Genomic DNA, 25,228 nt, shown 5'->3' with positions numbered 1-25,228 from the left:
AAGGATGTGCTTGCTCTGGGCTGGAGTTGAGAGCAGTGATGCAGTACCTGGGCAGGAGCTCCTGGCCTGCAGTTTTGATGGTTCTTCTAAGCGACAAGCCTCAGCTACATTTTAGGAGGAGTCAAAATGACCTTCCCCCTTTTTCTTGCCCAGCTCTCTAAAACTAGAGGTCCAGACACTATTCATCAGGTTATAGAAAAAGAGGGTACAAGAGAGGGCATCCATAACTAAGCCCTTCCTCAATGCCCTCAGTGGGATAAAAGTTGCATCTCAACCACCCAAGCTAAATTTTTTTAAAAGGCGCCCCCAGTCGTTGATGGTAACAGATAACAGACTTCAACTCCTTCCCGTGAAGTTGGAGTGGGATATCACTGGAGTGGTCAAATTGCGTGGAAAACGAGCAGTTCCATGCCTAAGTTAGTAGCTGACTAGGAAACGTCCTACATAGGGAAATGCCACTTTCAAACTTTCCTTTACTTGTAAACAGAAACCAAAAAATAGTAGATAGCACTGTCCCTTGAAGACATTGTCTGAATACTCACCAATCCCCAACCCCCACACACCTGTTTACAAGGAACCAGTGGTGTTGGTAAAGAGCCTGGGGGTTGCAGAATATTCTCTCCAGATGAGCGAGACCTGACAGCCAGCAGAGAAGTCCAGTGCAGTTCAGCCCACGTGAATTGAGCCACCTGCTAGACGTGGGATAGGCGCCGGGGACATGGGACTCCTTGTAAGCAAACTTTGCAGTATTTTTGGTTGTCTGAATACAAGCTTACCTCCTGAATTCTGGGAAGGTTTAGAAGGGGAAAAATGAAGTTTATGGAGATTCCATGGGTGAAATAAGTGGAAACTATATGGAAAGACTCTCTAAAGGTGTCTCTTGTCCATTCTTCTACTCTAAGGAAAATCCAGGTAAAAAATGATAGTAATCAATCCTGTCCTTAATACCGCTGGGTGAAGGTGGCCTGATGACTTACTTCTTCCAGTAACCTAGTCGCATGTCTAATAATATTTACAACCAAAATGTTTGCCTTATTTTACCCAAATTCTCCTAATTCAAAATTAAAGGTGCCTGGCAGAGGGAAAGTCCTCTCTCTTTCTTTCTCTCTCTCTCTCCTCTTCTTTTTTTTTTTTTTTTTTTTTCAAGACAGAGTCTCACTCTGTCACCTAGGCTCTAGAGTGCAGTGGCGCGATCTTGGCTCACTGGAACCTCTGCCTCCTCGGTTCAAGGCATTCTCCTGCCTCAGCCTCCTGAGTAGCTAGGATTATAGGCATGTGCCACCACATCTGGCTAATTTTTTTATATTTTTAGTAGAGACGGGGTTTCCCCATGTTGCCCAGGCTGGTCTCGAACTCCTGACCTCAAGTGATCCACCCACCTCAGCCTCCCAAAGTGCTGGGATTACAGGCTCCTTTCCTCTTTCTCCTTTCCCTTTCTCCCCACCTTCTCTCCCTACCTCCTTCCCCTTAACTTATAACTTGTAACCCTGTAATGACCAGATCAAGAAAGACTAAGGGTTCCAGGAAGAAATAAGGGGTCTCCAGTGAGGGGCAGACATTTTGTCTCTCACCTCTTTCTCTTCAACTGGAATTAAGATCTGCCACTCTGTCTCTTTCCCAGAAAAGAGACGAGAACACGTGGGCTTGAACTCCTTTAGGTAGTTTTATTTCTATAGCAAACAGGGTATTTCTCTAAATTGAATTCATTTCCAAGTGGAGCCTTTTTTTTTCCACCATTGGTTCTGTTGTCTTATCAGCACTTCCAAAAGTTTTATCTTCCCTCTGATCTTTTGGCCCCAGAGAACATCTCAGTGGGGAACTACAGTCAACAGTCACTGGGCCCAGTTCCCATTTCTCAAACCCCAATCCCGTAATCCACGAATATCAGGAGGGCAAAGGTCCTTGCCAGCCCAGCTGACTTAATCACTCCTGCTGCCCCTCACTGATACAGCGACCTTTTGTAACTTTTATGCAAGAGTTTGAGGACGCGTGTTCTGAACTCAAGGGGCGATAAACAGCAAGATTTGTCAGGTTCCTTGATCAGCAGCCAGCCTCGGGGCAAGTCAGACACGAGTCCTGGTAGTTTAGAACTCTGTAAAAATTAAGGTGCCCACAGCCAACTTGGATTTTCTATAAATGGTCTTCTGAGTCATGGAGCTTGGTGATGTTCCCATTAACAAGGCCCTTGAACTGTAGCCTCTCCCTAGAGCAAGCCAGTAACCTGTTGTAACAGCCTTCATCAGCGCAATTCAGGGCCATCAGCATGACTAGAGGATAAGCTGCTGGAGGGCTGGCTTTTGATAAGAATGTTGTACTTCATTACCCTGTGCACCCCTGGGTTGTCCAGCCAGCAAAGTGAGTGGGCTATGGAAAATGTTGGTGAATTTCCAGGCCTCCCCTTCCAGATAGAAGGCTGTCTTTAGTCTTTGTAGATGGATGTTTTCATGGGGTCAAGCAGGTAGAATGGAGTCCAAGAGCAATGAGAACCAGACGCTGGTTAGGGCAGTGGCTCTCAATCAGGGATCATTTTACCTCCCCAAGGGACATTTGGCAATGTCTAGAGATGGTTTTTTGGTTGTCACAATGGAGGAAGTGCTATTGGTCTTTAGTGGGTAGAGACCAGGGATGCTGCTCCTATACAGTGCACAGGACAGCCCCCTGCAACAAGAAACTGTGTGGCCCTAAATGTCAGTAGTGCCAAGGTTGAGAAACACTGAGTTAGGAGCTGATGCTTCTTCATCCAAAATGAGAGTCCCACGCTCAGGATCGCTGCCTTCCTCCTCAGTCCTCCCTTCCCTCTCCCAGGGAAGGGAGCTCCTTATTAACTCTTACAGAGACCTTTGGGTGAAGGATCAGTCTCTAGATGCAAAACATGATAGAACCTCAGATCCAAAATTGAAGGGGGAATGGTCAACCAGTTCTTGCCTAACAATTTATTTGATTAAAATTTACTACTGAATCAAGTTGTTTCAGCAAATAGTCTAAAACAGGGGGATTTAACTTTGTTTATTCATTTTTAAAGCAGTAAAGCCTTTTTTTTTTTCAAATGAAATTTCACATGTAATGTTTATATATGAATCAAACGAGAACAAAGCTACTCCATTTGGGATGAGGCTGGAGAGGGGGTCCAGATTCCAAGCCTTGCTCATCTCCCTGGGATATTCTTGAGACACACCCAAGACACCCAGGGCTGCAAGAGCACAGTCCAGATATCACCTTTTGGATTGTTTGTAAATCTCACTTCTTACTGATCCGCTTCTCTTCAGTCAGGCACACACCAATGCCACATATCTTCTTATCTTAGGCACATGAGTCAAATTCAGGATGGCTGATCTCAGAGCTTACATGTGAACTAACTGTCCTTTTTTTTTTTTCTTTCTTTTTTTCCCGGAGACAGCATCACACTCTGTAGTCCTGTAGTCCCAGGCTGGAGTGCAGTGGCACGTGACCATAGCTCACTGCATGCAGCCTAAAGCCCCTGGGCTCAAGTGATCCTCCGGCCTCAGCCTCCCAAGTAGCTGGGACTATAGGCCTGTGCCACCCACCTGGCTAATTTATCTTTTATGTTTTAGAGATGGGGTCTTGCTGTATATTGCCCAGGCTGGTCTCAAACTCCTGGGCTCAAGTGATCCTCCCACCTTGGCCTCCCAAAGTGCTGGGATTACAAGTACGAGCCCCAGTCCCAACCGCACGCAGTGATTCCTATCTCCAACTACCCCAAGGACTTCTACTACCCAGTCAACTTAACACCAGTTACATCCCAGTTCAAGTTAAAGCTTTGAACTCCACTTGTATGGTTTTGTAATCATGGGTCTGGTCACTTCAGTTAAGTTCAATCCCCACCTTGGCAGTTTCCAGAACCCTCAGAGCTGCCTGGCTACACACCAGTGCAAACCAAAGGCCAGGCATCGGTCCCCCAAGGAGCAGCCATAATGTCACCCACCAAAGGATGGACTCACCATGTATTCCCTACGCTCGCCTGCCAGTCCGGCTTTGGTTCCAGGGCTGTATGCTGGTACCTGCATTAGAGTGCGAGTACCTGCTGCTTCAGATGTCAGGGTTGCATCCGGACGCTCAGTGGCAGTGACTATTCCTCCTATTCCGGTGAATGACTGCCCCTTTCCTTCCCTCGCAGGAGGCCTCGTGTGCTTACGTGCTGATCGTGACTGCTGTGTACTGGGTGTCGGAGGCAGTGCCTCTGGGAGCTGCAGCCCTGGTGCCGGCCTTCCTCTACCCATTCTTCGGAGTCCTCCGATCCAATGAGGTTAGACCACTTGTAGCCCCACCCCCTGCCTGGGTCCCCGCAGGGCCCCTGAAAGAGAGCCTCCAATGAAGGGAGATTCACCCAGCACTTGAGGATGAGGGGGCCTTGTCACCCACTGGAATGACCGCTTAACACTGAGCCTTGGCATCTGCAGTTCTAGACCCTGAATTCCTCTCCTTCCACCCATAATCCTCATCTCCTTCAAATTGGCTCAAAACTTGCCTCTTTCAGGAAGCCTTACTTGATTAAACACATCCAGTTGCTCCCTCCGTCTGAAACCTTTTAGGAGCTGTGTGATTGATGCCGAAAACTCAGCTGCTGTTGACCTTTTCAGTCTCTGGATGTCTGTTTAGATGATAAGCACACAAAGGCAGGAATCCGACCTCCCATTTTGGGGGCATCTCATTAGAAAGCTGAGCCTGTATCCAGTAGGTGCTCAATGAATGTTTGTTACAGAGAGACTTACCATGTTTCCCTGAGCCCTGACAATGTTTTCATCCACCCCTCCAAAAAACAACATTTCTGTTTCTTCTCCTCCGACTTAAGGTTACTGCATGTTCTTTCTTTGCGCCTTCCCTAGAGTGAGCCCTCTCCATTCACTATCTGTGGCATTCTCAAAAGCTCAAACAGAAATTGTCAGCGGGAAGCCCAGGTTGTGGCAAAATTTCAGAGCAAATGTTTAAGCCTGCCATGAGTAGGGAAAAAGAAACAAAACAAAACAGCCAGAACCCGGGAGCAAAATGAATGATGATCTCGTTCAGTAACACCTGGTTCCATCCGAACTGTCTGATTATTCACACCTGATCTCTGCTTAGGGTTTCTGATGAAAAAGCCTGAATCATAGAGATGGGGGTAAGGTTATGGGCAGAGGCACAGAAGGAAGACGAAAGGAAGCTCATGTTTGAATGCCTACTAAGCGCCAGGCACTCTATCAGAAGTGCTACATTTGTTATGTAATACTCCCAAGGGCTCTACAAGGCACATGCTAGTATTTCCATTTTACACATAAGCTCAGAGAATTAAGAAACTCACCCCAAATCACAAAGCTGAAAGTAGCAGAATTAGATTCAAACCTGTAACTATTAGATTTCAAAGTGTATACACTTGATCACTACACCATAAGCAAAAGACTCCATAAAGTGGTATGTGGCTTCATGGCACTGTGAACACATGGAGTTATTACTAAGAACTGTGAGTCTTTTCGCTTCTGTGATATGAGGAAGAACAGAGCTGGGCCTATGGATGCTTTAATAGACAACAGAACTTTCCAAAAATAGAATTAGGCAATTCTCCAATAGTTGTACTTGACTGCAAATGAACACTTTGTCTTTCTACTGGATAGATTTAACTGACTATTTTTTTGTTTGCTTTTAGTTTCTTTTCTTTCTTTCTCTCTCTTTCCCCCCCACCTTCCCCTGTCTCTCTCTCTCTTTCCTCTCTCTCTCTTTCCTTCTTCTTTGTATCTATCTATCTATCTATACACACATATATATGTGTGGGTGTGGCTACCTATCTACACACACACACACACACACACACACACACACACACATATATATATATATGGTGGGCATTGCATAGCCATAGCCTCAGGCTCACCAAAAAGAATAGAATCCCCAAAGCTCTCAGCAGTGCTTTCATTCCTGGAGATGGGTACAACCCCAATATCCTGGGGACCCATGTAAAAGCTAATCTGTGACCAGAATCACCAGGCAGTTGTTCTAATTGCCCCCCTTCTTTTGTGAAAAAAGAATAGGTAATATGGGGTTTCATATCTGCCTAAAGATAAAAGCAACCTAAAATGTGACTTTTCTTACGAAAGCTCTACAAGCTTGTTCTCCAGGCTTCTCTTTAAAATTGTGAAATTAAAACCAGCAAGGGCAGGGGTTGAAAGTAGAGGGTAGAGGAAAAAAATGACGTTTAGAAAGAACTGAATCCTAAATAACATTTTAAAGTGAGAAAACTATTGAGAAACCTAATCTTTGTATTTCACTATAGGCAGCCCAAAAGCCAACAGCATGCCTTAGCTTTCAAGCAGACAATGTCTCTATTTCTCCAAGGGCACAGTAGAGATGTTGCCAGGCAACAGTTATCCGAGGGACGCCCCTTTGTCCATAAGGAGAGTCTGCAGAGGCAGTCGCTTGGGAGGGTAACAGGACTCTGTGAGAAGTAAAGGAAGACGGTCCAGGGAGGGACTGTGTGTCACTATTGCTGGGGGCTGAAGGAGCCAGAAAGCATGTCTTATCATTTGAGGTGAAAAATCCTAATCCACCTGCCTGATGACATGGCTTTGGCTGGTGATGATATTTAGTAGTTGGGCTACAGGGAACAGCTTAGTCCAAATATAGTCTGTTTAGCTGAACTTCTTAGCTCAGATTAGAGGGAAATGCCAGTAAGGCAGAGCACATGGGTTATAGCCCTTTCTGAGCCAGTTAACTTTGCAGAAAAAACATCTATTCCACAACCTTACCTGTGCACCACTGTGACACCAGAAATGTGCCATGGCTCATAGAGGGAAGCTGGGCTGGTGCTCTTTAGAAACCCCCAAATCCTTGTCATTCCCCAAACCCACCTACTTCTTGACCATCCTCTTACTGCGACTTGGGTTATTCTTCCACTTTGGAAAGTTCTCTCCCATTCCTTTGACCTTTAAAGCCCTACTCAATTACTCTCTTTGGTGAAGCCCTTCCAATGACCAAATTCTGAAAGTATTGATCCCTTCTCTTTGAGTCTATTTGATGTCTTTATCTTTTAAATGGTGCATCAGATACACCAGATGTAAACTTTTCATAGACATGTGCTCTCCCCACCAAGATTCATGCTCTCTGGGATGTACAATGTCTATGGCCTATCTATAGCCCAGCGCCATCCTTGCATCAGACTTGTATTGACGGCTCTTGATTGCAGTGTTTCTTGACAATGTGTCAGTAATGTCATCTTCAGTGAGGGAAGGAAGGCACATGAATAGGATCAGTGTGACTCTGGGACTGTGGCTGTGTTCCCTCATGTTATTCATTCAACATTTAGAAAAAAATATTTTCTGAGTTCTAGATTTACCAGGTGCAACGTGGGATGATACAGGTACCCTGAGGGTAACAAAAAAACAAAATGTCATCTCTCCCCTCTTGAGTCTCATATCTGAGCTCTCACTGTCTGAAGCTAGATATGTTCTGCAGTTTCTCCAGAGAAACAGAACCAAGAGGAGACTAGCGTGTGTGTGTGTGTGTGTGTGTGCGTGCGCGTGTGTGTGTGGGGGGGAATTGGCTCACTTGATTAATTATGGAGGCTAAGACATCCCATGAGCTGCCACCTGCAAGCAGGAGACCCAGGAGAGCTGGTGCTGTCACTCTGTGTGAGTCCAAAGGCCTAAGAACCAGCGAAGCCAGTGGTGTAGATCCCAGTCCCAGGAAAGGAGATGAGAGATGCACCAGCCCAGGTAGTGAGACTGGAAAAAGGAGGCAAATTCCCACCTCCTCCACCCTTTGTTCTAGTTAGGCCCTCGACAGATTGGATGACGTCTGTCCACATGGTGGAGGGCAGTCCACTGATTCAAATGCCAATCTCATCCAGGAATACCCAGAAGCGACGCTTAACCTGGGCACCCCGTAGTCCACCCAGGTTGACATGCAAAGTTAACCATCACAAGTACATATCAATGGTCCATTTTTACAGTGACGATTTGTCAGCCAGTGGGTATGAGGAGCTGTGTGTGAAGCTCAGACTCAGGTGCTGATAAGAGATACAAAATGGCAGAAGGGCTCCTGACCTGGAGACGTTTCTATTTCAATAGAGAGAAAGTATAAACCATGTGGAAAAATACAGAACGCCCTATGCAGGAACGCCTCGATTTCCGGCATTGTGGAGGATTTATACCACTCCTCAAGAGGGGATGTTCTAGATAAATAAAATTTACACTGCCAACTGCTCAAACTTCATGTTGACCAATTTTTGATTGTGGTCCTTCTAATGGGTTTTATAATTTCCTTGGTCTTTTAAACAGAAGTTATTAACTCTAATTTAACTTTTTCCTTGGAGCCTTCAAAATTTCCAGGGGGAAAGAAAGAATTTCTCACTCGGAGGAGCCAGAGTGGGCTCCGTGAGAAAGCACAGTTGAGTAACTTGAGGGTTGGGTGAACAGCTGAACCTAAAGAATCTTGAATAACATGTTGGCATCAGACTGGGGTGAGATTGCAGTTGAAACTATAAAAGGCACATTATCAGATTTGCAGATGGCTAAGTTGGATGCGCTAGCTGGCTAATGTACGGTGCTAATGTACAGTGGCAGAATGAGACGTGGACAGGAAGAGACAATGGACTGAAACTGACAAAATGAAGTCTAATAAGGATAAATGCCAGCAGTTCATGCGAAAAAGACCCTTGGCTTTCAGCTAAGTACAGGCTCAGCATGAGTCACCATCAGTCCAACGTGGCTGCCAAATTCCGCGTGTTTACCATACGCCAGGCACCGTGGGAGGTCATTTACACACACTATGTAACTTAATCCTCTGTGAAGGAACTATTATTTTTATCTTCATTTTAAAGAGGAGGAAACTGAAGTTCAGAGGTTAAGTAACTTACTTACCCGAGATTATGCAGCTACTAAGTGGTGGAGCCAGGACTTGAATCCAAGATTGTATGATTCCAGAACTTGAGCTCTTAACCCCTAGGCAATGTGACCAAAATCTTCCGTTGAATTAATAAATTGTGGGCTAGGCACGGTGGCTCACGCCTGTAATCCCAGTACTTTGGGAGGCCGAGGCGGGCAGATCACCTGAGGTCAGGAGTTCGAGACCAGCCTGGCCAGCATGGTGAAAACCTGTCTCTACTAAAAATAAAATAAAATAAAAAATTAGCAGGGCGTGGTGGTACATGCCTGTAGTTCCAGCTACTCAGGAGGCTGAGGCAAGAGAATCTCTTGAACCCGGGAGGCGGAGGTTGCAGTGAACTGAGATCACATCACTACACTCCAGCCTGGATGACAGAGTGAGACTCCATCTCAAAAAAAATTTTTTTTAATTTTAAAAATTAATAAATGATGTGTCCAGTGCATCAAATTCTGGATAAGGAGCTCATCCAGAGGTGGGTGGCCAGGATGTCAAAAAGCTGGAACCTGAGTCACAGGAGGAATGAAGAGAAGACTTAAGGGGACATAAGTCCAGGCTTCCATGAGTCCAGGCTTCCATGGCTCCACACTCCAAGCCCAAAGCATCACACCAGAACCAGAGTCAGAGTGCCATCAAGGAATTCCCCGTTCTGTATAAAGGAAAACTCTGAAATGAGTTGCCATGTGTGGTCTTTGTGTTCCCGTCCCTAGAAGTCTGAGCCAAATGACCATGCCAGATACACTAGACATAGACTTTGTGCCCTGGGAGATGGGTTGGACTCTAAGGTCCCTCTATGATCTTGTGAGCATCCAGCTGATACTTCCTTTGCTGACGCACAGGGCTTAGTCCTACATTTTAGGTTTGTGTTCATTTGTTTTTGTTTTGGCTCCACTGTGACTCTCACTCACTGTCATTATATCTGCCTCTGAAGTCCTCCAAGCCCCTTCTAATGCATTGCTCCCAAAGTTTATAGCCTGGGCATGATACCTGTGTCAATCAAGTTAGCTAAGATTTATTGTCTGTAGGAGAATGGCATAGAGGTGGGCACTGCAGGGCTCTCTGGTGGAGTAGAAAGCACGGGTTGGATGTTGGGGATTGGGAACACACAGCTCTCCAGGAGGCCCAGGGTTAGGGTACACTTCAGGGAGTAATTGCATGTGCTCTTTATCTCTATCCTTTCCCCAGCGTGCACACACACTCACATACACACTCATACACACTCACCCACTCATACACACTCACCCACTCATACACACTAATACACATTCACACACATTCACAGACACACTCATACACACACACACACACGCTCACACTCATACACACTCATACACACCCACTCATACACACTATTACACATTCAGACACACTCATACACACACACGCTCACTCACACGCTCACACTCATACACACACGTTCACACATACATACACACACTCACACACACTCATACACATACACTCCTACACACGTTCACATATACATACACTCACACTCACAGGCACACTCATACACATACATAAGCTCACATATGCATACACTCACACATTCACACTCATACACATGTTCACACATACACTCACATACACATACACATGCTCACATACACACTCATGCACACATACACTCATACACACACACACTCATACACATGCTCACATATATACTCACATACACATACACACACATACACACACTCACATACACAGCTCAGTGCACACATACACCTCTACACACAACCACTCACAGCACTCATACAACACATACATACCATATATACACATATACACACACTCACCACAATACACATATATTTCATACACACATTCAATGCATACACATATGAATTACACACATTCCACATTGCAATACACATATAAATCATATACACATCCATACCCCAAGAAAAACCCCCCCCCCCCCCCATTACACTTATACACACACACATTGCATACCCATACATATACACACCACATTCACACACACAAATACCCTCACAGCATACATTCACACTCATACACACTCACATGTACACAATATACACCAGCACAGACTACCACATGTATACCACACACACATTTTCACATAACACTGTCACACACACTCTCACCATGGGCCCAGGACTGCGGTCGCTGGCCCTGTGCTGCAGGCCTCGGGCCAGTCCACTCAGCTTTCCAGCTTCCTGCAGGGCAGGGGCAGGAGAGGAGTACAGGCTGTGACCGCTGGGATAGCCTGCAGCCTCTGCCGCCCAGTGCCACTGGAGTTGGCTGTCATGAATCCGCTTCCCTGCTGGGTCCTGATCTTTCTGACCCGCCAGATTCCTGCCCTCTGACTCCTTACCCTGACTTTCTCTGTTTAAGCCTGGGGGCATTTCAGAAAGCACTCTCAGCTCTGCCTTTCCCACCTTTCCTGCCATGGAGGCTGACCGGCCCTCCGCATGCGGGCACGTGGGCATGTGGGCTGGACATCCAGCTGGCCACCTGCCTGAACCCCAGGCTGCCCTCACCCTGAGCCACCCAGATGCAGCCCAGGGCTGAGCTCCACACTGGGTTTTCAGTGGGAGCCTACAGACCTTGCAGTCTTTCGAGACCAAGCTAATGTTTCTGTGGGGAGGAGCAGCTCCCTCTGAGCCACCACCTGACCAGCAGCCCCTTGGCTCGTGGTTCAGAGCCCAGCCCCCTGCCTCAGCTTCCCCATCTGGGTAGTTCATACAGTCCCAAAGAAGAAACTGGGGTAGGGTTGGTAGTGGGTATGAATCAGTGTCTCCAGTCATGCAGGAGTTGGGCCAGCTTCTGGGTCATGCCAGCACCCATCTGGGTCTCTCTACTTTAGACTTCTCTAGGGCAGGATTTGCAAAGAATGTTTTTTTAAGCAACGAAACCTTTTCTTTAAACCAAATCTTAGAAGACTCAATATATAAAACAGATGGAACCAGGAATGCAAATCAGGTGATGAGAAGGGTGTCTGAGCCCCTGCTGGGGGCTTACCCAGCAGAAACAGCATTCCTGCCCCCAGGGAAGGTGGAGAGGAGACACTGCTGGCTTGGCTGCGCTGCTTGGACACTAACTGGAATGGAGTCCTGGGGGGCTTCAGCCCTAGCGGGGCTTAGCCTAGCACTGAGTGGGAGCCAGGCCAGGTATCTGCTCCCAGGGTTCAGAGAATTTCACTGCAAAATTGTTCAGATGAGGCTGGGCATGGTGGCTCACACCTGTAATCCCAGTACTTTGGGAGGCCAAGGCGGCCGGATCACTTCAGGGCAGGAGTTCAAGACCAGCCTGACCAACATGGCAAAACCCCGTCTCTACTAAAAATACAAAATTAGCTGGACGTGGTGGTGGGTGGGTGCCTGGAGTCCAGCTACTGGGGAGGCTGAGGCAGGAGAATCGCTTAAATCTGAGAGGCTGAGGTTGCAGTTAGCCAAGATCATGTTACTGCACTCCAGCCTAAGCGACACAGTGAGACTCTGTCTCAAAAAATATATAAAATAAAAAAAATACAATTAAAAAAAATAAGAGCCCACCTGCATTATCTTACATGTAAAGCCCATGTCACAGCAGATTAACTATGTAGCATCACTATTGGCCCTTTAAAGAATTGGTGACAGAGGTACAGAGGTTCATTAGCTTGTCCAATAGCAGGTAGCTCGTCTGAACTTCACAGCCCAAGATTGCTATAGCTATTCCTTGTCAGGATGACCTCCTTGAGCCCATCTTTCCTATAACACAGTCCAGAAACACCTCTGCTCTCCAAGTTCAGTGATGTGGCATACTGAGAAAAACCACAGAGCAGAAAAGCAGAAAAAGCAATCAAACCACCAATGCAAATGTCCTAAAATCCATGCACTTTACTCCTGGGGAGGAACAGCCATTTAGAATCTAACTTCTCTTTACAAATAACTCTAACAAGCTTCGTTATCTGGCTTCCCAGCTCACAGGATATGAGTCTGGGAAATTAGAAAACGGGGAAAGGAATGCTAATGGCAAGCATCCTCACATCGGGAAACTGCAGCCGCCTAAGAATGAGACGGGAAACCAGCAAAATGCAGACCCAGGGACCAGAGAAGGACCAGCAGCCTGGACAGCTGGTCAAGGGCAAGAGCGATAAGGGGCTCCCTGGGCTGAGGCTATGATGGGGAGAGTTGGCACGTGTCTCACAAGAAGCCGGGGAGAATGCACGGGCTCTGTTGATAAAGGCAGGAAATCTGCAACACACTCTAGAAAACAATTACAGTCATCCTCGAGAATCCTGGCAGTCTGGTGTTCCCTGGGAGGTTCTGAATAACCCAGGTGTTATTGTGAAAGAAAAATCAAGGGGGTAGAAAACTAACAAACAACACCACTGAACAGAATTTTAATTTCTGAAAATGAAAAAGCCCTGTGGCTTTGCTCTGTGCATGGATGAGCCCACTCTGTGTGCTAATGGCCTCAAACCAGGTCAGCCTTTAGATGGAGTACTTCACAGCAGGAAGAGTCACCAGGGATCCTGGCCATCAATGTGGCAGGCCATGCCAGCTGGTTTGCCCGTGTCATTTAATAACCTTATGAGGTAGGGACTCACAAAACCTTCCTTTTTTTTTTTTTTGTTGTTGTTGTTGTTGTTGTTGTTGTTGTTGTTTTTGTTGAGACGGAGTCTTGCTCTGTCGCCCGGGCTGGAGTGCAGTGGCCGGATCTCAGCTCACTGCAAGCTCCGCCTCCCAGGTTTACGCCATTCTCCTGCCTCAGCCTCCGGAGTAGCTGGGACTACAGGCGCCCGCCACCTCGCCCGGCTAGTTTTTTGTATTTTAGTAGAGACGGGGTTTCACCGTGTTAGCCAGGATGGTCTCGATCTCCTGACCTCGTGATCCGCCCGTCTCAGCCTCCCAAAGTGCTGGGATTACAGGCTTGAGCCACCGCGCCCGGCTTGTTGTTGTTTTTTAGATGAGAACATGAAGCCCAGAGAGGCTGAATAACTTCTTTAGGGGTCACACAGTAGAGTCCTGGCTGACTCCAGAGTCCTCCCTCTTCCCCACTCAGGGATGTTACCTCTGTAATCACAAACTGTATCCTGAGCCCCAGGCCGTGTCTCCCGAGCACATGGTATCACTTACGAGGGAGCAGGAAAGACATGAGAACAAAGCTGAGCCCACCAAACACCCAGCACAGAGCCAATATCCCACTGAAGCTGGGCCTGGAGCTCAGACTGGCTCTGGCCGGGGCATTCAAGGCCAATGTCAGGACTGTGATTATAAATGAAGATTAAAAATGTGTACCAGTGGGCTGGGTGCAGTGGTTCATGCCTGTGATCCCAGCACTTTGGGAGAGACTCAGATGAGCAGATCACTTGAGGTCAGGAGTTTAAGACCAGCCTGGCCAACGTGGTTAAAGCTCGTGCCTACTGAAAAAAAAAAAAAAAAATCCAAAAAATTTAGCCAAGTGTAGTGGTTTCACTGAGGTGATTTCCTTAGTTTTTCTAAGCACCTGTAGCTCCGGCTACTTGGGAGGCTGAGGCAGGAGAATTGAACTCAGGAGGCAGAGGTTGCAGTGAGCCGAGATTGCGCCACTGTACTCCAGCCTGGGCCACAGAACAACTCTCTGTCTCAAGAAAACAAAAACAAACAAACAAACAAACAACAAGCAATGTGTGCCAGCTCATGCTGTCTGGGAGACCAAGAAAATCCCCTTAGAGTTGAATCAGATGGGGGATTTCCAGTCGGCTCACGGTGTGGCAGGCTGTCTAGGAGGGTCCGGATTCAGATGGCCCTGGATTGATATCCTGCCTCTGCCCTTACACTGTGACCTGAGAGATGCTCCTTAAACCCTCAGTTTCCTCATCAGTAAACTGAGATATGGATAGTGCTGCTTCATAGGACTGTTGTGGAGTCCAAATTAGAAAGTGAATGCAACATGCAAAATGCCGACACTAGAAGACTCTCCATATTCTTGGTTCCTTTCCTCTGCCTCCAAGGAGAACCCAGAGGAAGTAGCCTACCCATCATTTAGGCACTGAGTCTCCTAAAAGGCCATCACAGCCAAACCGGTGTTCTAGAATGGGATATGCTAAAGAGGCAGAAAACGTAGCTGTTGTCAGTCAGTCCCTGGGGAAAGTAACCCCAGTTGCACTGACTTAAAAAGCTTCGCAGGGCTGTGTCATGGGGCTAGTGGAAAGACCATCCCCCACAACAGTCCTGCATCTTCTGTGGGTTTCTCTCCTCGGTAGACAAGAAAATAAAGCTCCGGTTGCGCCACAAGGCCAACTCCTGGAAGCCTGGGAAAGTAACCAGGCAGTGAGAAAGGCCCTTGACCCCCAAGTTCAGCCGCTTCCCTAGGACAATCCTGCAGCGCCTCCCACTCCCCCCCAGGGGGCTGCTTCCCCCCACCACACCCCATCCCCCAACGCTACCCTACCCTACCCCTCACCATGATCACCGCCCTCTTAGCGTGGACTCTGCCATGGAGTCACAAGCTGTCCAGAGCAGTGGGCCTTCCCTGCCCCCAGGGGCCATTCGTGACAGTAGTCCGCTGAGGAATGGGCTTGGAGACAAGAACTAGGTTAACCAGAAGCAGGGGCTCTTCCTCCCAGGAAATGATCACAGCAAGAGCAGATGTCCCTTCTCCTACACAACCCTCATCAACCAGAGGCAATGAAATGTCCACGGTGCAAAAGAAAGAGAGATGGAGCAGCCTGCCTTTATTTTGGTTTTGATGTTATCACAGTGTTTCGTGCACAAAGTTTAAAAATCAAATACTTTAATACTGAACGCTTACAATGAAAAGTCAGCAGTCTCTTTCTCATCCCTTCCACTTCTCCCCCTAGCAAGTCCCACCCCACCCTCAGAGTCAATAACTTGTAACTTTGTTAACAGCTTCTTCTGTCATTAAGATCCATTCCTATATGATAGTCTTATATTAGTCCTTGAGTTCTCACTTTAAGCATTTATCAGTTGACTTCTTGTTATAGCAGATGAAGATTTTTTCTTTTTTTTTTTTTGAGACAGAGTCTCGCTCTGTTGCCCAAGCTAGAGTGCAGTGGCGCGAACTCGGCTCACTGCAAGCTCCACCTCCCAGGAAGATTTTTTCTTTTACATCCCCCACTCTGCCTTCCATGACCATCCTCCCAATATACTCATATCACAATTTTTGTTAATTCAGTAATCAAAATTAGTTTGATTATATACATATTATTTCAAATGCTATGTATTTTACTATATATTTCCTTTCCCGTTGAATTTTATTTTGCTGCAGTTAAAATGTTCTTGTTTTCTCACTCCAAGAGGGTTTTTCAATTAGAAGTTAATCTTTTCTATATCTTTTTCTCTCAATTTCTGTCATGGTTCCTCCAGTTGGAAGCAATTCTCATGTATGTGACAAATATTTATTGAGCCTCTACTTTTGCATATTATTCTACTGGGTGTTAAGATGTATAGAAGGGAACCATTCACAGCCAAAAAATTGAGTTGAGAGACAAGAGAGGTACACATACAAAAATAAACAGACAACAGTACAAGCAGAAAGCAATCAGTCAAGCATTGCTCCAAGTGCTCTGTGGTGTGTGGAATTAATGGTGCCCAGGAGGAATGTTCTGGAGTCAGAGGCTAGGGCCACAAGAAAGGTTTTTCTGGGGGGTGCCAGGCCTGAACTGGGCTTCAAAATCTGATTGGAATGTACAGGCAGAGATGGAAAGAGAGAACGTTCCAAGTGAGAGAATCAACAAAGATTTGGTCCATGAACCTCAAACATGTGAAACATCTTTTTAACTATCCTGTGTCTCAACTTCCCCATCATTAAATTAAAAAGTAGAGAGGAGTTTATAATTGGTATTGTGGCTACTAAGGAAGAGAAAATCCCTATTCTTAGAAAATATACCCTGAGCCTGGGAGGTCAAGGCTGCAGTGAGCCGTGATCATGCCACTGCACTCCAGCCTGGGTGAGAGAGTGAGACCCTATCTCAATTTTTTTTTTTAAAAAAGAAAGGAAAATATACACTGAAGTATATAGGGGAAAAGGACCAGTCAAAATGTATGTAACTTACCCTTAAATGGTTCAGGAAAAAAAAAAAAAGAATGTATAGGTATTCCTTGTACTATTTTCATTTTTGGAATTCATTGGAACTTGAGAATTATTGGGAATTATTTAAATTTTTAAAATGAAGGCTGGGTGTAGTGGCTCCCGCCTGTAATCCCAGCACTTTGGGAGGTCAAGTGGGGCAGATCACGAGGTGAGGAGATTGAGACCATCCTGGTTAACACAATGAAACCCCATCTCTACAAAAAATACCAAAAAAAATTAGCTGGGCATGGTGGTGGGCGCCTGTAGTCCCAGCTACTCGGGAGGCTGAGGCAGGAGAATGGCATAGGCAGGAGGAGGTGGAGGTTGCAGTGAGCCGAGATCACGCCACTGCACTCTAGCCTGGACAACAGAGCAAGACTCCGTCTCAAAAAAATAAAAAATAAAAAATAAGTGAGACTCTGAAAAAAATGATGAGGATATTATGTTAAATGAAAAAAAGGTAAGATATAAAAGTATACATACTGTATAAATCCATTTATGTGACTATATAGATATAGGAAAAATGGAAGAAACTATAAGTATTAACAGTAGCATGATTAAGGGTAATGTTGTCTGTAACTTTTTCTATATTTTGAAGTTTTCCATACTGAGCATGTATTAATTTTCTAATAGAAATGAAATGAAAATAATTTTATAATGTATTCTAAAAACATTAAAAATTAGGTTTGGGGAGAAACTAGGGTTATTTTAAAAGATCAATATAAAACTATATGTGTTTATTCTTTAAAATCATATTCACATCATATTTAAATACAGTGGTTTTATGTTTTCCAAAATGGAGAAGAATATCTATCCTATAGAGTTACTGGCCAGACTGAATGAAATAATCTTTGTAAAGTGCTCAGCTCAGTGCCTGCCCACAGTGAACGCTCAGTAGATATGACTCTAGGATGGTCGGCTATTTTGATAATCGTCACCTCCCTGCTTCCTCTTCGCCAGCTTCTTTGATTGAGAACAGGTTTTATTGGGTATGGCCCATTCTCCCAGCTGGTGCTGGGCCCTGGGTCCTTGGTCCAGGAGGGTGGCTGACCTGCCTGGCCTCCCTACAGGTGGCGGCGGAGTACTTCAAGAACACCACGCTGCTGCTGGTGGGGGTCATCTGCGTGGCGGCTGCCGTGGAGAAGTGGAACCTGCATAAGCGCATCGCTCTGCGCATGGTCTTGATGGCGGGAGCCAAGCCGGGCATGTAAGTCTTATTTGGGATGCCAGGCTATAGTGCATCCTTCTAGCTCCCAGTGTGCCACCAGGACAGTGGTCTCAGGTCACTGCGGATGTCCACTTCAGCCTGTTTTTTCACCAACAGGGATGGGCTGACATCAGAGCCATAGAACCCATCCAGGGAGAAGGCCATGGAGTAGAAATTTGAACCTGTGACCTTGCTATCATTATCCAAAGAACTTACCCATTGACCTAGGCCACAAGGGGAGCAGCTTACAACATATAGGGGCCCATTAGGTAAAACAGGATGGACCAATAGAAATTGTTTCTCAACCTGATTCCTGTGTATCAGGGAACAGGCTGGAGCGGAAGTGCCTGTCTTCTCCTTTGTCACTGAAAGAGACGTGAATGTTTCCTCCCATCCACCCTGAGTTTCTGTCATCAGTTCAGACCACAGACCCAGTTAGAGACACTGCATTTAACTGTGATGCAGGACGGGGTCCCACCCTTGGGGAATGTGTTATGGTGTCAGGGTTGAGTTTTGTGTTAGCTTCATTGATGCTCCATTTGGATTCCCCTGCCTGTGTCTTCCCTTTTGGAATATCCTGCTCACCTTCTCCTAGTTTACAACTTACTTGCTATATTTTATGTAAGCTGCCCTGACTCCTATGGAAGTCAATGTGAATATAAATAAATAATATAGTATTGGTTCTCAACACGAGTCATTTAGATGACTATAGGTTATGCTTAAAAACATGTTCCTGTCTCCCAGATTGTCAAACAGGTCTGCTAACTACAGCTTAATCCACCCCCTAGCTCAGTAATAATCTTGTCCCCACACTCAACCTCCCAGGCACACGGTGGCATTTCATCACATCATATGGAGACTCTGTGGCTCTTTAGAATCTCTGTGTACTCTCTGCAAGAATTTTTTTTTCTTCTTCAATTTTTTTTTTTTTTCCTTGTTGAGACAGAAACTTGCTCTGTCGCCCAGGCTGGAGTGCAGTGGCGCGATCTCGGCTCACTGCAAGCTCCGCCTCCCGGGTTCATGCCATTCTCCTGCCTCAGCCTCCCAAGTAACTGGGACTACAGGTGTCCGCCACCACACCCAGCTAATTTTTTGTATTTTTTAGTAGAGACGGGGTTTCATCGTGTTAGCCAGGATGGTCTCGATCTCCTGACCTCGTGATCCACCCTCCTCGGCCTCCCAAAGTGCTGGGATTACAGGCATGAGCCACCGGGCCCAGACAAGAATTTTTATCCTCTTGTATTTCTACTCCTCCCTATTTACATCAGTCAGCAAGTTGCCACCCCCCGAGGCAGTTACCTGTGTGGGTACAGAATCGGCGAAGTCATGTCCCTGTCAGCTGATGGAGTCCACATGATAAACGCACTGTCCCCAAATTGTGCAAAGTCAGTAATTCCACCTGAAATAATAAACACGGTAGTCTTTATATTGGCTTATCTTATGGAAACTAGGACATGTCTGTACGGGCACATATTGCACAATGTTCTCAAAGCCAAAGAGAAATAATTGGAAGGTTATCCTTGTTAGTGTTTTTCTCCAAGTGTTGACGCTTTACCATGTCAGCTGGAAAAGTGCACACAAACAGTGACACGGGACACTTCTGTGACTTTGGGGGCTATCCCTTCAGCACGTTGACAGGTAGTGGGCGGAACTGTGAGCTCCAAACACTCATCTCTATTGGGTCACTGATAACTATGGTGACTTGGCAGCAAAGCAAGGAGTACCGTGGCACTACAGAATGACTGACTGCAAGGGCAAACAAAGTATTCCCTTCCACACACAAACACACATCACCGCCAAGCTCCAGCCAATGTCTGCGGAGACAGAAAAGCAATGGTGAGTCTACACGCTGTGGCACTACTACCAGAGCTTCACTAAGGACTTTTTTCTGGCTAAGGCCGCTAGTCCATGAAGCGTAATTCATTCATTCAACAAGTATTGCTTTAATATTTATGCTGTGCCAAGCACTGGGAGTACAGAGCTGAATGGCACCCTGCAGGACAAATGCCTGCCTTTCCAGCCACATCTGTCTAGACCAGCCCCAGCAGGTTGGCAGCAGGCCCGCTGTGGGGCCGCAGGGATGTGTGTTCTGTGGACACTCTGCCCCAACCCTCCCTGCCTTCCAGGCTGCTGCTCTGCTTCATGTGCTGTACCACGTTGCTGTCCATGTGGCTGTCCAACACCTCCACCACCGCCATGGTGATGCCCATCGTGGAGGCCGTGCTGCAGGAGCTGGTCAGTGCTGAGGACGAGCAGCTTGTGGCAGGCAACTCCAACACCGAAGAGGCCGAACCCATCAGTACAGTTTGCTGGAGTTCATCCCTCCTTTGCTCCTCCAACCTCCCCTGGGGTCCTCCTGCCTGGCTCCTCTGAAGCTTCCCTTCAGGGAAGGTTCCCTTCAGGGACTCTGTTCCCTTCAGGGACTCTAAAGCTTCCCTGAACTCCCTGTTCTGGCTCTTCCTTCCTCCTTCACTTATGGACTCTTTTCCCCCAAATGTTCAAGGGTACACACTGCTCTTTGCCCCCAAATGCTCAAGGATCACTACAAAACCCTGGGGTCAGTCTGCATCCATGAGCCCCACTCTACTCACAGAGCAAAGGGAAGGAGAAATGTCACCCACTCCATATGCCCCACCCCCGCCCTAAGCCCTTGAGCTATGCTCCAACCCACAGGGTCAGCCCCAGCCTCCACCTCTCACATACTGCTTTTCTTCGCTACTCGTAGGTCTGGATGTAAAGAACAGCCAACCTTCTCTGGAACTCGTCTTTGTCAATGAAGAGTGAGTATGACTGCCCTCTTCCCAGACAGAGCCTCTCAGAATCCATAGGGGAGGTCAGAAAAGATGGGACCTGGACCCACAAACAGCTCTTTGAGATGTACGGTCCAAGCTCACCACCTTGCCACTCCCCCACCTCCTCCATTTCCTCTCCACACCTAGGAGCCACCTGTCAGGACCTGGAGGGTCACTTCCTTCACCACAGTGTTGCAGTGATGAGGAAGAAGTAAAAAGGCCACACTGAATCTCCATGGATATATGAACTGTCCACACAGCCACCATGCAGAATCTCATCTAAATTCATGTCCCTTTTAGGAAAAGAATATGTTTAATTTGTTCATGGAAAACCATTCACATATCGATGTCACTGCAGATTCTTGGAGAATCATGAAATGTTTTCTAGATATTAGATAAGGTCTTAGTAGATTTGGTCTTGTTAGATATGGCAAAGAAAACTTAGGTGACAGGTAGGGGATGAGGGGACAGGAGGTGAGAGGGCCATGTGATGATGGGAAGCAGAGCTGGAAAAGGAGAAACAGTCTCAGACATTCCTGGGAGGAAGCTCCATTAACAGCTGATTCCATTTGGAGATTCTGTTTCAAAATGTGGCCCACAGGCATGCCACAATGAATGGTCCACATTTAAAAGCTGGATTTGTAATACAGCTCAGCTCTGTCATTTGCCCTTGTAAAAAAGGAGCACACACATTAGGTGAAATCAGCATTCGCAGTGGGACAGATGCAGAAGGGTGCCATCAGGAAATTGCTTTATTTTTCACCACCACTGTCTTCAATCATAGCATATTGGATTTCTTGATGACATCACCCTTGATGATATCTCAGGCAAATCCCGTAGCTCTCCTGGTTCCTTTCAGGTATTATAACAATCTCATATTCAGATATTTGGGAGACTAGTCCAGATTCATATCAAAACTTCAACTTCTCATCCAAAGCTTCTCCCACACCTACCCACCCCTCACCCTAGGCCTGCAGAAGAAAGAAGGTGAAAATAAGTGGGGGGAGGGAATTGAGCTTCTTTCTCTCTTCCTCCACCTCCCTCTTCTCCTCCTCCTCTAACCCCATCCTCACTCGGCTGCTTCTGACCTTTCCAGGCTTACGACAGCAGCTATAGAGTACAGGAAAGATAAAGGGGTGAGAAGGGTCTGGACGGGGACTATTGAGGTCTAGGGTCAGGGCCGTCTCTGAGATTTCAGTCCCTGGCTCTTTCGTCTGTGGGGCAACTGCCTTCAGGGGCTTTGAAGCATCGCCTGGTGGCATCCTCTGCAGGGTCTCAGGCCTGATGGCAGGGCCTTGCTCTGTCACCCTCCTGGGCCTGTGCTCTGGCGGTTCGCTCCCCCACAGCCCCTGTGCTGGGGCTGCCTCTGCCTCTGCCTCTGGGCAGGCCTTTCCCAGATGACCCAGGAAAGGGTCATCCTCACTGTGGCCTTTTCTCCTCCCTGTGGCCTCTCTGGCATTACCCTGCTGGCTTCTTGCCTTTGCTCTTTTCCACACAAAAATGTGTCCTCCAAAAGAAAAGCCTGAGTTGTCCCTAGAACTCTAAGCATCTTTTGTGCTGGTGGGAACTGGGTTGTTTGCTGGGCATGCAGACAGCATTCTTGCGGCCACTGCCTCCCATGCTACCTGAGGGTCCTTGCCTGCCCTCCTCACCCAGTTTGGGAAGAAGGAAGGGGAAACATCACAGCACATTTTCCTCCCAGGCAAAGAACTCGCTCCAAAGAACACTTCCCTCTGCACACCTGTCAGTTTCTTATCCTTCCCTGACAGAGCCTGGAGAGGGGCTGTGGCCGCAGGACCCACATCCCGCGTGTGTGTGCCCAATACGCTCTCCGTCCTCACAGTGGCTGAGCTGGTGGCACCCACTGTCCTTGCAACTAAGACGAACTGGAAACATTCACTGATCACTCAGTGTGTCAGTTACACTGATGGCTAAGTTCTCATCTTCTGTCCTCAAGGCAAAGGGACCAGCAGGGGTGGGACAGACTCACCCCCTGAAGTGTACTGGCTGATCAGAAGTTCTTCCCCTCCCCCACCCTCTCCCTCTCCTTCAACTTTCCCTGGGTAAAATCCAGGCCCTCCTTGCTTCTGTCACCTCAGATACGCATATCACAAGTTCCCCTTTCTAGATAGTGGTCTTCCCAGAGTCAGCCAGTAAGAGCATGGTCGGGGGCATAGGCTCTCCAGAGAGACAGACTCCTGGACTCCTACCCTTCTCCACCACTTAGCATCCCTGTGCTAAGTACTGGTGTAAATGGAGGTATGAATGCCAGTACCTTAGATCTGTGATGAGGATTAACAATGTCTGGGGGTTAAAGCCCATATATATGTACTCTATCTAATAACCACTCCACGTCTGCTGTTAGGACGATCGTTAATATCAAAGGAAAGTGCTGCCCCTGCCCTCAGAAGGAAGCCGGCCCCAGCCCCACTAATCCTTACAGCATCTCAGAAGGCAAGGGAGAGATTAGTCTTCTTTGGAGGCTAGAAAACTGGAGTCCAGGGAGTTTAAGTCCCTTACACCAAACGCCTGATGCAGGGGGACCTCCCCTCCCAGGAGTCAGCCTCACTGATGTTGCTCCTGTGTCCTCTGCTTGGTTCCAGCAGGTCCACCGCAGACCTCACCACTCTGATGCACAATGAGGTATGACCTTGGGGTTTTTCTGTGCTTTGGAATCACTTGAAAATCCCTCAGCACTTCTTCATGGAAACCCAAGATTCAGAACCAGATTTTCAACAGCCACAGATCCACTGAGGATTCCACTGACAAAATGTTATTATTAAAAAGGACACATTGGCTGGGCATGGTGGCTCATGCCTGTAATCCCAGCACTTTGGGAGGTCACGGCAGGAGGATCACTTGAGGCCAGGAGTTCAAGACCAGCCTGGCCAACATGGTGAAACCCCACCTCTACTAAAAATATAAAAATTAGCTGGGATTGGTGACAGGCACCTGTAATCCCAGCTACTTGGGAGGCTGAGGCAGGAGAATCACTTGAACCCGGGAGGCAGAGGTTGCAGTTAGCCCAGATCGTGACCCTGCACTTTAGCCTGGGCAATGCAGCGAGACCCCCATCTCAAAAAATAAAATAAATAAAATAAAAGAACACATTTACAGGGGAAAGCAGAATTTACCTGCACACAGTTACTCGAACTTACTTCACTCCCCCAAGTCTGATTATACATCTTTTCATGAGAAGTGTAAAAGGCCAATAAAACATTGGACTTCAGCTGGGTACAAAGGTGTGCCCATGTAGTTCTAGCTACTGGGGAGGCTGAGGTGGGAGGATCGCTGTGGCCCAGGAGTTTGACCCCAGCATGGACAACACAGTGAGACCCTGTCTCTAAAACAAACAAAAAAACTGTGGACTTGGTTGTGATGATTTGTTTCTCCTTTTTTTTTTTTTCATCTTTTATATGAAGGGTTCTTCATTAGCTAATAAAGTCCCAGAAAGGCTGCCTCTCCTCTAGGGGCAGAGCCATGTTCTGCCTAGTTTCAAAGCCTCTTCAAATGGAGAGCTTGACACCAGGCTGAGCGGGGCAGGCCTGGCTGAGATGCCCTGGTGTGCATGTTCCCCCTGGCTTCTGTCTGGTTCCTACAGTGCTGAGGCATGGGGTGGCCCTGGGATGATTAGGTGGTCCTTCTCGAGGCACCTGACTCACCACTTCCTCTTCCTAACAGTGAGATGGCCTTTGTCCCAACAGAACCTGAATGGTGTGCCTTCGAGCACCAACCCCATCAAAACTGCAAACCAACACGAGGGCAAGAAGCAACACTCATCCCAGGTAATAGAACAGCCCCTTCTGGCCCTGTTTCCTACATGAAACGCTGTGAGCTGCTTCCCAAGGGCACTGGCCTTGAAGTCGTAACAGAGTCAGGCTAGTGAGCTGTCACCAGGCACTCATTCCCCACATACATGTCTGGCCTGTGTGCACCACGGAGATGAGACATCAAGCTCACTTGACTGTAGCAAGACAGTCCACTGCCTGAGCCCCAGAGTCTTCAACTATAAAAGCTGGGGGTTGGCCGGGCGCGGTGGCTCAAGCCTGTAATCCCAGCACTTTGGGAGGCCGAGATGGGCGGATCACGAGGTCAGGAGATCGAGACCATCCTGGCTAACCGTGAAACCCCGTCTCTACTAAAAAATACAAAAAAACTAGCCGGGCGAGGTGGCGGGCGCCTGTAGTCCCAACTACTCGGGAGGCTGAGGCAGCAGAATGGCGTAAACCCGGGAGGCGGAGCTTGCGGTGAGCCAAGATCCTGTCACTGCACTCCAGCCTGGGTGACAGAGCGAGACTCCGTCTCCAAAAAAAAAAAAAAAAAAAAAAGTGGGGGT

At 47.3% G+C, this 25,228-nt stretch overlaps 1 protein-coding gene across 4 annotated transcripts in view; it reads left to right on the top strand.

Annotated features, from left to right (window-relative positions):
* Positions 1-25,228, top strand: part of SLC13A4 (solute carrier family 13 member 4) — a 47,260-nt gene that overhangs the window by 2,583 nt on the left and 19,449 nt on the right. For 2 of the 4 annotated variants that reach the window (XM_017887737.1, XM_017887741.1), the window contains exons 2-7: positions 4,136-4,264; positions 17,964-18,100; positions 20,227-20,399; positions 20,826-20,880; positions 23,496-23,535; positions 24,597-24,677. In XM_017887737.1, the coding sequence (XP_017743226.1) occupies positions 4,136-4,264; positions 17,964-18,100; positions 20,227-20,399; positions 20,826-20,880; positions 23,496-23,535; positions 24,597-24,677 (615 nt within the window). Of the gene's footprint in view, positions 1-652; positions 731-4,135; positions 4,265-17,963; positions 18,101-20,226; positions 20,400-20,825; positions 20,881-23,495; positions 23,536-24,596; positions 24,678-25,228 lie in introns of those variants that run through there. The other 2 variants (XM_017887740.1, XM_017887739.1) reach the window with 2 other exon arrangements.

The sequence above is a fragment of the Rhinopithecus bieti genome, unplaced genomic scaffold (assembly GCF_001698545.2).
Source record: "Rhinopithecus bieti isolate Rb0 unplaced genomic scaffold, ASM169854v2 scaffold_17275, whole genome shotgun sequence".
NCBI lineage: Eukaryota > Metazoa > Chordata > Mammalia > Primates > Cercopithecidae > Rhinopithecus > Rhinopithecus bieti.
This window is presented reverse-complemented; position numbering and strand designations above follow the sequence as displayed.